The sequence below is a fragment of the Acomys minous genome (assembly GCF_964271855.1).
Source record: "Acomys minous genome assembly, chromosome: 19".
Lineage (NCBI taxonomy): Eukaryota > Metazoa > Chordata > Mammalia > Rodentia > Muridae > Acomys > Acomys minous.
Genome location: NC_140499.1, coordinates 60986010 through 60998503, shown reverse-complemented (window position 1 = coordinate 60998503; position 12494 = coordinate 60986010). Strand labels below are relative to the sequence as shown.

Genomic DNA, 12494 nt, shown 5'->3' with positions numbered 1-12494 from the left:
ATTCCGATTGGACTCGCAGGCATTTAAAGCGGTCCGGAGGTTCTGTGGCTAGAGCGCCCGCGACTTTGCGGCTGGCGACTTTGCCCCCAAGAAAGATGGCTGCTACGTTTGTCTTAAGAGCGAGGTCCGCGCTGGGAGAATCCATCTTTATTGTGGGCAAGCTAGTCGCCTGGAGGACAGCTGTAAGTCCGAAAATTAAACCGATTTTCTTCGAATTCAGTTTGCTCTTGTGGAGTCCCTACCTGTAGCTGAGAGGAAATCTTCCCGCGACCCCAGCCCATATCTCAGTTCAGTATTTGAAAAAGGAAGGGATTCTTCCCAAAGTTCATTTGCATAATTTACTTTTCTTTCTTTTTTTTTTTCCTTCTTAGGGATATGATGCTCCAGGCCGCTGCAGGTGGTGGTAGTAGCCATGAGCCTAGCATTGATGTTGGCAAAAACATAGGTACTTGGACAACTGTAGAGTTATGAAACAAGCAAAAACTGAAGAAAAACTGCTCAGCGTAGTGGGGCATTAAAAAACCGAGGGTCTGAAAGAGGTAAAGACACCAGCGAACACACAAGACAATCTACCTGGAGCACCCATGGAACGTTGGCCTCCGATATAAACAAATAAAGAAAGGTAGAAGGGTGCTAAACAGTGTAGTTAAGAGCTGCCGGGCAGATAGAGGCAGGCAGATCGCTGTGAGTTCGAGGCCAGCCTGGTCTACAAAGTGAGTCTAGGACAGCCAGGGCTATTCAGAGAAACCCTGTCTCAAAAACAAAAACAAACAAACAAAAAATAAAAATTAAAAAAAGAGCTTGCCTTTAGTCCAGGCACTCCGCAGGCAGATACAAGTGGATCTTTGTGAGTTCGAGGCCAGCCTGATCTACAAGGTGAGTCCAGGACAGCCAGAGCTGTAACACAAAGAAACCCTGTCTCAAATAAAGAAAGGAACGGGATGAGGGGGGGGGGTGGATATTAATAATCATAATTAATTATTAAGTCCTTTTCTGTGAGGGCTGTGTATTCGTGCTTGGCTGCCTTTTCAAAATAGTGAAAAGCTTTGAATGCGCAGGAGTTTGATTTAAATCTTGAAAACAGATCCTTAATGTTTATGCAAGTACTCTTTCAATAGAGAAAACAAAAAACAAACCCAGCATGCTAGTTTACATTTTCACATAATTAATGGAAAAAATTCACTTAAAAGCTAAATAATAGTTTTTATTTTTTGGAATAAAATAAATATCCATTTGTGGTAGGGATGAAGGCATGGCTCTGTGGTGTCACTCACATCTCTGTGAGGTACTCTGCTAATCTTGTAGGGCCAGGACTCTGGATGGTCTTTGGCTTTCACATGGGAAAGAGTTTCAGGGGATGGTGGCGCACACATTAATCCCAGCACTCGGCAGGTGGGCACAAATCTGAGGACATCCTGGTCTACAGAGTGAGTTCCAGGACAGCCACAGGTATTCACAAAGAAACCCTGTCTTGAAAAACAAAACAAACAAACAAAAAAACTGCTGGAGAGATGGCTCAGAGGTTAAGAGCACTGCTGCTCTTGCTAAGGTCCTGAGTTCAATTCCCAGCAATCATATGATGACTCACAACCATCTAGAATGTGGTCTGGTGTCCTCTTCTGGCCTGCAGGCAGAATACTGACTGTATACATAATAAATAAATCTTTAAAAAAAGAAAGAAAAAGAAAAACCAAAAAAACCAAACAGCCGGGTGTGGTGGTGCACGCCTTTAATCTCAGCACTCAGGAGGCAGAGGCAGGTGGATCACTGTGAGTTCGAGGCCAGCGTGGTCTACAAAGTGAGTCCAGGACAGCTAAAAATACACAGAGAAACCCTGTCTCAAAAAACAAAAAACAAAAAAAGGAAGTAAAGGCTTGTTGTGCTCATGTATAGTTTTTGTTCGTGCTTCTTTCTCTTCTCCTTGGTGATCTATTGCCTTCTATTCCTTGTAAGCATAGGTTTACTTATTGTACATTATTTTTGCATACAATCACCCCAATGAAAGTTCAGCGCAAGAGAAATACTGGGCACTCAGAGGTTCTTTAATGCTCTTTGGGTCCCCAGCCTCCCTGCTGAAAATCCACATTCCAGACTCTTACTTCATGAATGGAGCTGTGCTGTCCTCAGCTACCACACCCAGTTTTCTGTGCTTCTGGGAATGGGAGCCAGAGCTTTCTGCATGGTAGGCAAGCTACCTACTGAGCTACTACATCCCCAGATCTCTCCAGCAAGTGGGGGGGGGGGAGACAGTGCACAAGTAGTCACGCGTGAGTACAAGTGTGTGGGGGGAGACAGTGCACAAGTAGTCACGCGTGAGTACAAGTGGGGGGGGAGACAGTGCACAAGTAGCCACGCGTGAGTACAGGCTGGCATCAGGTGTTTGCCTCCATTGCTCTCCACCTTGTAAGTTAAGGCAGGGTCTCAGGTCTCTCCCTTCAGCTCCAGACTTGACAGTTCAGCTGGTCTAGATAACCAGCTTGCTCTAGAGAGGCCTGTCTCTGCTTTCCCCAGTGCTTGGATTACAGGCAGTATGACACACCCCCACTGAGTATTTACTTGTTTGCTGAGGACGTGAACTCACTCCAGTTCTGAAAAGTGTATGGCAATTGTTTTATCCACTGAGCTATTTCCTGTAGCCAGGGTTTAGCTATCTTGTGGGTTCCTTTTTCTCCCTCTACCCTTATTAACCCCCTAGACAGGAGAGGGGAAAAAGATAGAGGGGGAACGGCGTGAAGTTCTTACTAGGCTGCTTCCTGCTGACTCGGGGCGTAGAGTTCCTAAGGACAAGGTCTTCTCATTTCTTTGGGCATGACTATCTGACAGCAGCAACCAGCAGCAGCATCCAACCACCAAGCAGCCAACAACAGCCACTCCACCTCTCAGGGCCCTCGCATTTATATATCCTCTGAAAGGTTCCCAGGATTTGAAATGTCACACAGTCGCAGAAACTATCTGCAAGTGGCAAAACCACACCCCTACTAGAGCACTAGGCAAATCATAGTCACCTGCTGTAAAGCAGCCTCTTTTTTTTTTTTAATTTATTTATTATGTATACAGTGTTCTGCCTGTATATACACATACATGCCAGAAGAGGGCACCAGATCTCATTATAGATGGTTGTGAGCCACCATATGGTTCCTGGGAATTCAACTTAGGACCTTTGGAAGAGCAGCTAGTGATCTTAACCTCTAAGCCATCCCTCCAGCCCCTTAAAGCAGCCTCTTATCCCACATCTGGAATTAAAACGAAAACGTAGTCCCGTGGGGTTTTTCTGGGGGCTGGAGAGGGGTTTCAAGACAGGGTTTCCTCTGTGTAGCCTTGGCTGGCCTGGACTCGTTTTGTAGACCAGGCTGGCTATTATGGGTTCAGGAATAGCTGCACACTGACCACTCAAGCACTGGACTCAGACTAGTAGAAGGTTATTGAACGGTGAACAAACTGCCGTGTGGGTTCTAGAAACTGAACCCAGGTCCTCTACAAAAGCAGCAAGTGGGGGTGGAGAGATGGCTCAGAGGTTAAGGGCACTGACTGCACCTCCAGAGGTCTTGAGTTCAATTCCCAGCAACCACATGGTGGCTCACAACCATCTATACTGGGATCTGATGCCCTCTTCTGGCCTATACATACAGGCAGAACACTGTATACACAATAATAAATAAATCTTTAAAAAAGAAAAAAAAAGCAGCAAGTGCTCTTAAGTGCTGAATCATCCCTCCAGTCCCTTGCAATTTGGCTCTGACCCTCTGGGTTCAAGACCAGCCTGGGCAACTTGGAATACTCCTCACAGTAAAAACTAAAGAAGGCGTGGTGCCTTTAATCCCAGCACTCGGGAGGCAGAGGCAGGCGGATCGCTGTGAGTTCGAGGCCAGCCTGGTCTACAAAGCGAGTCCAGGACGGCCAAGGCTACACAGAGAGACCCTGTCTCGAAAAACAAACAAACAAACAAAAAACTAAAGAAGGAACATAAAGGTCAGCAGTAGAGTGTTCAAGGCCCTGTGTTCAATGCCGAGCAACACCAAGTAACAAAGCCCAGAGGACTTGAGTCAGCCAAGTTTTTTTTTTTTTTTTTTTTTTTTTTTTTTTTTGCCATTCTGTGTTACATCATCCCTGATTTATCCCCGCAGGCAGAACAGTGCTGGCTTCCCACAGACAGAGGGTGGCCATTATAGCGCACTGACTTAGAGAGTTCATTCTATCTTCTCCCGTTTAATTAAGATTAATTAAGGGGTTCAGGGATGGGCATGGTAACACCCAAATGTAATCCCAGCACTTGTGTGGCTGAGGGAGGAGGGTCACGAGGCCACTTTGGGCAACGCAGCAAAACCTCCTGTCAAAAACAAGAGTCAGGCGTCATCTGTACCACTCCTGTCTCAGGAGGACAAACACCTGGCACCTGGAATGGAAACCCACTTGGGACAGAAAGGTTGGTGTTCCCCGAGTCACAGCCTGGGATACCCCAAAATGTACCTGGCTCCAGAAATGCATTCAGCAATGGGATTGTTCTGTTTCAGAGAGTTGAGCTTTTTGTTTGTTTGTTTGTTCATTTTTTGGCCTTTCTCTGTGTATCCCTAGCTGTTCTGGAACTCGCTCTATAAACCTAGTTGGCCTCAAACTCAGACATCCACATCCTCTGCTTTCCAAGTGCTAGGATTAAAATGCCACCACTCCCTAATATTTTTTTCTGAGTGTGTGTGTGGGGGCAGGGGGTTCAAGACAGGGTTTCTTTGTGTAGCCTTGGCTGTCCTGGACTCGCTTTGTAGACCAGGCTGGTGTTGAGCTCACAGAGATCTGCTTTCCTTGCCTTCTGAGTGCTAGGATTAAAGCGATGTACTGCCACCAGCCTTGGGGAGACCCACTTTCAATCCAGATCTTCTGAGGTTGGAAGCCTATACAAAGGCGACGGAAAAGGGAAGCTCTCTCTCTCTGCCTGCTTGCTCTCACTCTCACTGGCAAATCCATTCCACCACTGCCGTTAGAGACTGCTTCATTCAAGATCACGATACTAGGGCTGGGCGTGGTGGCACACGCCTTTAATCCCAGCACTCGGGAAGGAGAGGCAGGCAGATCGCTGTGAGTTCGAGGCCAGCCTGGTCTACAAAGTGAGTCCAGGACAGCCAAGGCTACACGGAGAAACCTTGTCTCAAAAGACCAAAAAAAAAAAAAAAAAAAAAGCCCTGGGTATCCTAGACTCGCTTTGTAGACCTCAAACTCATAGTAACCCACCTGCCTCTGCTTCCTGAGTGCTGAAATTACAGGCATGCACCACTGCTCCTGGCTTTTGTTACTGTTTGTTTGCTTGTTTGTTTTTTAGGTTTTTTGAGACAAGGTTTCTCTGTGTAACAGTTCTGGCTGTCTGGCTGTCCTGGACTCACTTTTGTAGAGCAGGTTGGCTTCGAACTCACCGCAATGCTCCTGCCTCTGCCTCCCGAGTGCTGGGAAAAAGGCATGGCACCCGGCTTGTTGTTTTAACCTGCATTCTAGGGATGGACTTGGGGTGTCAGGCATGTACAACATTGCTTTTACCCAAGGAGCCATCTTGTTAGCCCAGAAAGAGTACATTCTAGGAGTCAAAAGACATTTATCTAGCTTGACATGGGCATGAGTTTTAGGCCAGGCTGATCTATGTAGTGAGTTCCAGGACAGCCTGGGCCACATAGTGAGGCCCTGTCTCCAAAAAACAAATGAACAAAACCCATTTATCTCAACTCATGCGTCCACTATCTCTCCCCCATAGCTTTGGGCAAGACCTTTTCTGTGAAATGAGAAATGGAATCAGCTGCTTTCACAGTTTCCATCTGAAAAGGTTTATAATTTCCAATGAGGACAGTCATGTTTTGTGTCTCCACAACATCTAGCATAGTGCCTGACACAAAGTAGTAAGTGTTAGGGAACTGCTGAGATCAGTGAATATGTGGGTGAGAGAACAAAAGAACAAAACGAAAAAATAGACATGTCAAGCTGGTGGCAATGACCATAACCACCAGGGGGCGCTGATGATCTCAAAGGAAAAGACTGGAAATAGATTATCAGAAGACGTGTGTGTGTGTGTGTGTGTGTGTGTGTGTGTGTGTGTGTGTGTTGTTTTTCGAGACAGGGTTTCTGTATGTAGCCTTGGCTGTCCTGGTCGTCTCACTTTGTAGACCAGGCTGGCCTCCAACTCACATCGAACCGCCTGCCTCTGCATCCAGAGTGCTGGGATTACAGGCGTATGCCACCGTCCCCAGCCAGAGAGTCATTACTGACAATTGTTTTGTGGAAGTTAGTGTACAGATATGGCGGGTGCTGTAGAGGCAGGATGCTAGAGTCCTCTTCCACTGTTCTTTTATCACCTTGAGTCTGGGGCTCTTACTGAACCAAAATTTGGCGCTGCTTTCAAAGATTGGCTGACCAGAGAATTCTCAGGATCCAGCCGCCCCTGTCCCTCCATTGTTGGGGTTTTAGGGTTATGATATGTGCATCCACGCCTACCTGTGAGAGGTATTTTAAAGACAGAGCAGAAACCCCTGGGAATTCACACCCAGCTTTGATTTCTTTTTCTTTTCCTTTCTTTCTTTCTTTCTTTCTTTCTTTCTTTCTTTTTCTTTCTTTCTCCAAGACAGGGTTTCTCTGTGTATCCTTGGCTGTCCTAAACTCACTTTGTAGACCAGACTGGCCTTGAACTCAACAGTGATCCTCCCACCTCTGTGCTGGGATCAAAGGCGTGCGCCACCACCGTCCAGAAACTGATTTTTTTTTTCAACTAAATTTTTTTCATGTCGGGGGCTCAGCACTTAAGGGTTGGACTCCCAGCCCCCACAGGATGCTTTACAACCATTCATAACTTCAGGTACAGAGGACTCAGTGCTCCCTTCTGAGCTCCATGGGCACCAATCCCACATATGGTGCACATGCATACATGCAGGCAAAACACTCACACGTGAAATAAAATGGGTAAGTTGAGCAGCAGTTGCACAGGCACCTCTGGGGTTCTCATACACGAGCTCAAGCCCTCTGCTCCCCCCAGCACTACAAGAGACTCAGTATCGGATACTGTCTTAGCCTAAAGGTGCTCAACTGTTCCTGGAACCCCTTAAAACAACCTCACTCTTACATCCCCACACCATGCTCTCTATCCATCGCAGCCCCCACTGTGGATAAAGACGTGGGCAAAGGGCTGGAGAGATGGCTCAGAGATTTAAGAGCGCTGCCTGCTCTTCCAGAGGTCTTGAGTTCAGTTCCCAGCAACCACATGGTGGCTCACAGCCATCTGTAATGAGATCTGGCGCCCTCTTCTGGTGTGTTGTCATGCGTGCAGCAGAATATTGTATAAAAAATAAATAAATCTTTAAAAAAAAAAAAGCTGTGGGCAGAGGAAGGAGATGATTTAGTGAGGCCTTTTTCCAGTTGGGGCTGAGGTCATGGGGAGACAGGATGAGGTGGGGTTATGGCTCCTCTCAGGCTCCAGAACTCCACAATGGGGCATGGAGGAATGTGGTTATGACTGAGCTCTGACTTCACCAGAGAGATGAGGAGGGAGTGGGGCAGGCTGGCCAGAGTGCTTAGTGACATAGGGCAGGAGGTCTGGAGGCGTGCCCCTGTCCATCCACCTACGGCCTCACAAGCCCAGTGTGCCCAGGAGGGGTGCACAGGAAGCTGTGACTTCCTCCTTCTCTTCCCTTCCCCTTCTTAGCATCAAGGTCACATGGATGGTGCTGGCAGTGAATTCTGACCTTCCTTTCAGTCCGTGGTGTTCCCTCAATGTGACACCAGCTGCTCATTGTCCTTCTCCCTTCCATTACAAACACTCCAAACCTCCCCCTCTGAAGTTACAGTCATCACGCAGAGAGTGACACGGGACTGGCTCGCGTTAGCTCACCACACCAGTACAAGGAACATTTTCTGATGATCTAACTTTTGTAAGGATTTTTGTCTTATATGTCTGCCTGTCTGCATGTATGTATATGCACCCCATGTAAGCCTAATGCCCACGGGACCAAAAGAGGGGGTCATGCTGGGCAGTGGTGGCACACGCCTTTAATCCCAGCACTCAGGAGGCAGAGGCAGGTGGATCACTGTGAGTTCAAGGCCAGCCTGGTCTACAAAGTAAGTCCAGGACAGCCAAGGCTACACAGAGAAACCCTGTCTCGAAAAAACAAACAAACAAACAAAAAGAGGGGGGCCATATTCTCAGGAACTATAGCTACGGACAGATAGTTGTGGATGTGTATGGGTACTGGGAACCAAACCCAAGTCATCTGCGAAAGCCACAAATGCTTTTAACTATGGAGGCATCTCGAGCTCCAATGTAAAACAATATTTAAGTAGTATTTACTTGCCTAAGTGGGCACGAATGTGCAGTGTGCTACTGAAAGCATGCAAATGCCAGGGGGCAGCTTTCAGGAGGCTGGTCCTGCCTCCATGGCCATATTCATTTATTATTATTTATTGTTAGACTGCCAAGGTTCACCTTCTAGGTCCTGGGCTCAGGTGATCCAGTTGTCTCAGCCTTGCTGGTAGCAGTGACCACTGGCACTTGGCAACTCAGTGAACTTTTGTATATTTTCTTTTTAACATTTGGTGGTGGGCTGGGCGGTGGCGCACGCCTTTAATCCCAGCACTCAAGGAAGCAGAGACAGATGGATCGCTGTGAGTTCAAGGCCAGCCTTGTCTACCAGGAGAGCCAAGGATACACAGAGAAACCCTGTCTCAAAAACAACAAAATATTTTGTAGGTTGGGAGTGCCTATCACCACTGGACTACAGCATGAGTGTGGAGGTCAAAGGGCAGCTTGTGTCAGGTCTAACCTTCTGTGTCAATCTTGGAGATTAAATTTAAATTACCGGGCTTGGCAGCAAACCCCTTTACCCACAGAGCCACTGTCTCTCTGGCCTGCCCACACTGACATTTTAAGCAAAGAAACACAGGGGAGTTAATGCGATTCACTCAGAGGGAAACGGCAACTGTGGGACACATGTGTCCCCTCCTTCTCTCTCTCCCCTTCGCCCCACCCCCCACCCCCGCCCCATTCTGGTTCTTTAACACCATATTCTTCCCCTAGTCTCTTTGGAGACCTCTCCTTTTAGCAGAGGGCTCTCTGTTGCCTGGTTCTGTCACTCCAGACAGCTCTATTTTCTCCCTGTCCTATGCATGTTTGCAGTGTGGACATATCCCTCCCTTGCGCTGCCCCACCCACCACTGTTGTCCAACAGGGAAGAGGTAGGCTGTTCTGCCCACACACCTCCCTCTCAGGTGTGAGCACGGGCAGGGGCTCCTACAAGCCTGAAGCTCCAGACCAACACCCAGACTCCAGGTGTCTCCTGAGAGCTCTCCTGAGACTGCTGTGGAGCTTGTCAGTCCAGTGGACGGCCACTCCCAGGCTCCCCTGCTCTGCTCTGCTCCAGCAGCCTCGGATGCCTTATGATGGCCTCATCCAATTCTTCTGCCTCTTTGCCCACTCTCTTCTGGGTCAATGGCTCTGGAGACGGCGTGCTGAGTACCGATGGCACTGCAATGCCTGCCCAGTTCCTTGCCCTGAGGATCATGGTTGCAGTAGCCTACGGACTTGTTGGTCTCATCGGCTTGCTGGGAAACTCGGCTGTGCTGTGGGTGCTAGGGAACTGTGCTCAGCGTGCCCCTGGCCCGCCTTCTGACACCTTCGTCTTCAGCCTGGCTCTGGCTGATCTGGCACTGGCCCTCACTCTCCCTTTCTGGGCAACTGAGTCGGCAATGGATTTCCACTGGCCTTTTGGAAGTGCCCTCTGCAAGATCGTCCTGACCAGCACTGTCCTCAGCATCTATGCAAGCACCTTCCTTATCACAGCGCTGAGTGTCGCCCGATACTGGGTCGTGGCTATGGCTGTGGGACCAGGAAGCCATCTCTCGGTCTTTTGGGCCCGTGTGATCACCCTGGTAGTGTGGGTGGCGGCTGCCCTGATGACTGTGCCCACAGCAATCTTTGGGGCCGAGGGTGAGTTGTGGGGCGTGCGCCTCTGCCTTCTGCGCTTCCCCAGCAGATACTGGCTGGGAGCATACCAGCTACAGAGGGTGGTGCTGGCCTTTGTCCTGCCCCTGGGCATCATCACCACCAGCTACCTGCTGCTGCTGGCCTTTCTACAGCGGCAGCAGGGAGGCCGGCCGAGACGGTGGCAGGACAGACAGGTGGTAGCCCGCTCCATCCGTATCCTGGTGGCTTCCTTCGTCCTCTGCTGGTTCCCCAACCATGTGGTCACTCTTTGGGGAATTCTGGTAAAGTTTGACCTGGTGCCCTGGGACAGTACTTTCTACACCTTCCATACATATGTCTTTCCTGTCACCACCTGCTTAGCACACAGCAACAGCTGCCTCAACCCTGTGCTCTACTGTCTCCTCCGACAGGAGCCCAGGCAGGTTCTTGTCGGCTCCTTCAGGGATCTCTGGTCAAGGCTGGGGCCCCAGAACAAGGCCTGTGCAGAACAAGTGGCCCTAAAGGAGGTAGGTGGGAGATGGGTGGCTGGCACCCAGGAGGATGGCCCTTCTACAACAGGCACAAACACAAAGGACACCTGGATGAAGGATGCAACGTTAAACACTCTTTTCTGAGATCTACCAAGGGGCATAGCCCGCAGGTTCTAGGGAGAAGCTGTTCTCTCTGCTTGGCTGCAGATCACCAACTCCGGATGTGGTGGAAGCCAGAAGATGGAAGTCTAAGGGAGGAGGTGGGCGTGGCAAAGTTTATCTCTGGAGATGGCGAACAGGAACTGTGAATAAACCAGATTATACACAGACTGCCTTGACTGTTCATGCCAGTACAGCACAGGATAACTTCCACACTACCGGGTTTAGACACACTGGTCAGGAGTCGCCCTGTCCCTACTCACTTTAGAACAGAGCGTCCCTTATGTTTCTTTAGTACCAAAACCAGAAAGCATGCCCTCTGGCTGCTCAGCTCAAGGGTCTCCATAGAAAGGATGCACACGCCTCCCCTGCAACACCTGCAGTTAGAATGCAGGAAGATGCGAGGCTGGGCTTGCTGGGACCTTACATGCCTGTCAAACCCTGAATGTATATATAGCCCTGGCGAAAACAGCGAAGACATCTCAGGGTAGAGGGAGGTGAGAGGTGCAGGAGAGGGGGGAGGCTCAGGGTCGGAAAGCAGGAGTGTTGAGGATCACTGCGGACGTCTGAGTTTTAACCAAGTGCCACAGCATGTGGGTCTGAACCTTCCCCTCAGGGAAATTACTTCTACAAATCAGTTCCCTTCTTTTTTTTTTTTTTTTTTTTTTTTTTTTTTTTTTTCGTTTTTCGAGACAGGGTTTCTCTGTGTAGCCTTGGCCATCCTGGACTCACTTTGTAGACCAGGCTGGCCTCGAACTCACAGCGATCCGCCTACCTCTGCCTCCCGAGTGCTGGGATTAAAGGCGTGCGCCACCACGCCCGGCCTCAGTTCCCTTCTTTTTAAATTGGAGACAGGGTCTCATGAGACCAGGCTGGCCTCAAACTATGTAGCTGAGAGTAGCTTCGAACTCTTGCATCTGGATCCCAAATGCTAGACTCACAGGCATGTTCGGCTCCGTCCTGCCCTTTCTTCCTGCTTTCGTGTCTGTGTGTGCTTGTATTCGTGCATGTACATTTGGCTGTGTACATTGGCTGTGTACTTGCACCTGTGGATGCCAAAGGTGGACATAAGATTTCTTCCTTAGTTTATCTCCTTGTTTTTTTGTTCTGTGCTGAGATAGGGTCACCCTGGATGACCTGGGACTCACCATACAGACCAGGCTGTTCTTGAACTCAAGAGATCCACCTGCCTCTGCCTTTTAAGTATTGGGATTAAAGGCGTGGGCCACCATCGCTGGGCTAAAATTTTGTTTGGTTGTTTGTTTTTTGAGACTGGGTTTCTCTGTGTAGCCTTGGCTGTCCTGGACTCCCTTTGTAGACCAAGTTGGCCTCAGACTCACAGCGATCCACCTGCCTCTGCCTCCTGAGTGCTGGGAATGAATGTACACCAGGTGTGGTGGAGCACGCCTTTAATCCCAGCACTAGGGAGGCAGAGGCAGGCGGGTCCCTGTGAGTTCGAGGCCAGCCTGGTCTACAAAGCGAGTCCAGGACAACCAAGGCTACACAGAGAAACCCTGTATCAAAAAAACAAAAACAAAAAGCCCCAGGTGGTTGTTAGCTGCCTGGCCGAGGTGCTGGACACCAGATCAAGGTCCGGCTGGACATCAGCAAGCGCTCTTGACTGCTGAGCTAGCTCTCCTGCCCCATCTTATTTTTGAGACGGGGTCTCTCATTGAACTTGGAGCAGACCTACTGGCTTGACTGGCTGACCAGTGAGCTTCTGCATTGGTGCTTTGTCTGCATGTATGTCTATGGGTGTCAGATCTTGGGAGTTCAGACAGCTGCGAGCTGCCATGTGGGTGGTGGAATTGAACCTAGGTCTGGAAGAGCAATCAGTGCTCTTAACCACTGAGCCATCCCTCCAGCCCCTGCACTGACTTTTATATGGGTCCCTAGTCCTCAGGCCCTTGTGTATGCATGGC

The 12494-nt window shown here is 49.3% G+C and overlaps 1 protein-coding gene and 1 long non-coding RNA gene across 2 annotated transcripts; both read left to right on the top strand.

Annotated features, from left to right (window-relative positions):
* The first annotated feature begins 58 nt into the window (after positions 1-58).
* On the top strand, positions 59-1871 carry LOC311590109. The gene is made up of 2 exons (XR_014776768.1): positions 59-182; positions 372-1871. It is a non-coding gene; the product is annotated as an uncharacterized lncRNA (long non-coding RNA).
* Positions 1872-9034: 7163 nt separating this feature from the next.
* Positions 9035-11217, top strand: RXFP4 (relaxin family peptide/INSL5 receptor 4). Its single transcript, XM_084768762.1, has one exon. It carries the CDS (start codon positions 9397-9399, stop codon positions 10555-10557), a length of 1161 nt encoding a protein of 386 aa, XP_084624888.1. The 5' UTR covers positions 9035-9396; the 3' UTR covers positions 10558-11217.
* The last annotated feature ends 1277 nt before the right edge of the window (positions 11218-12494 follow it).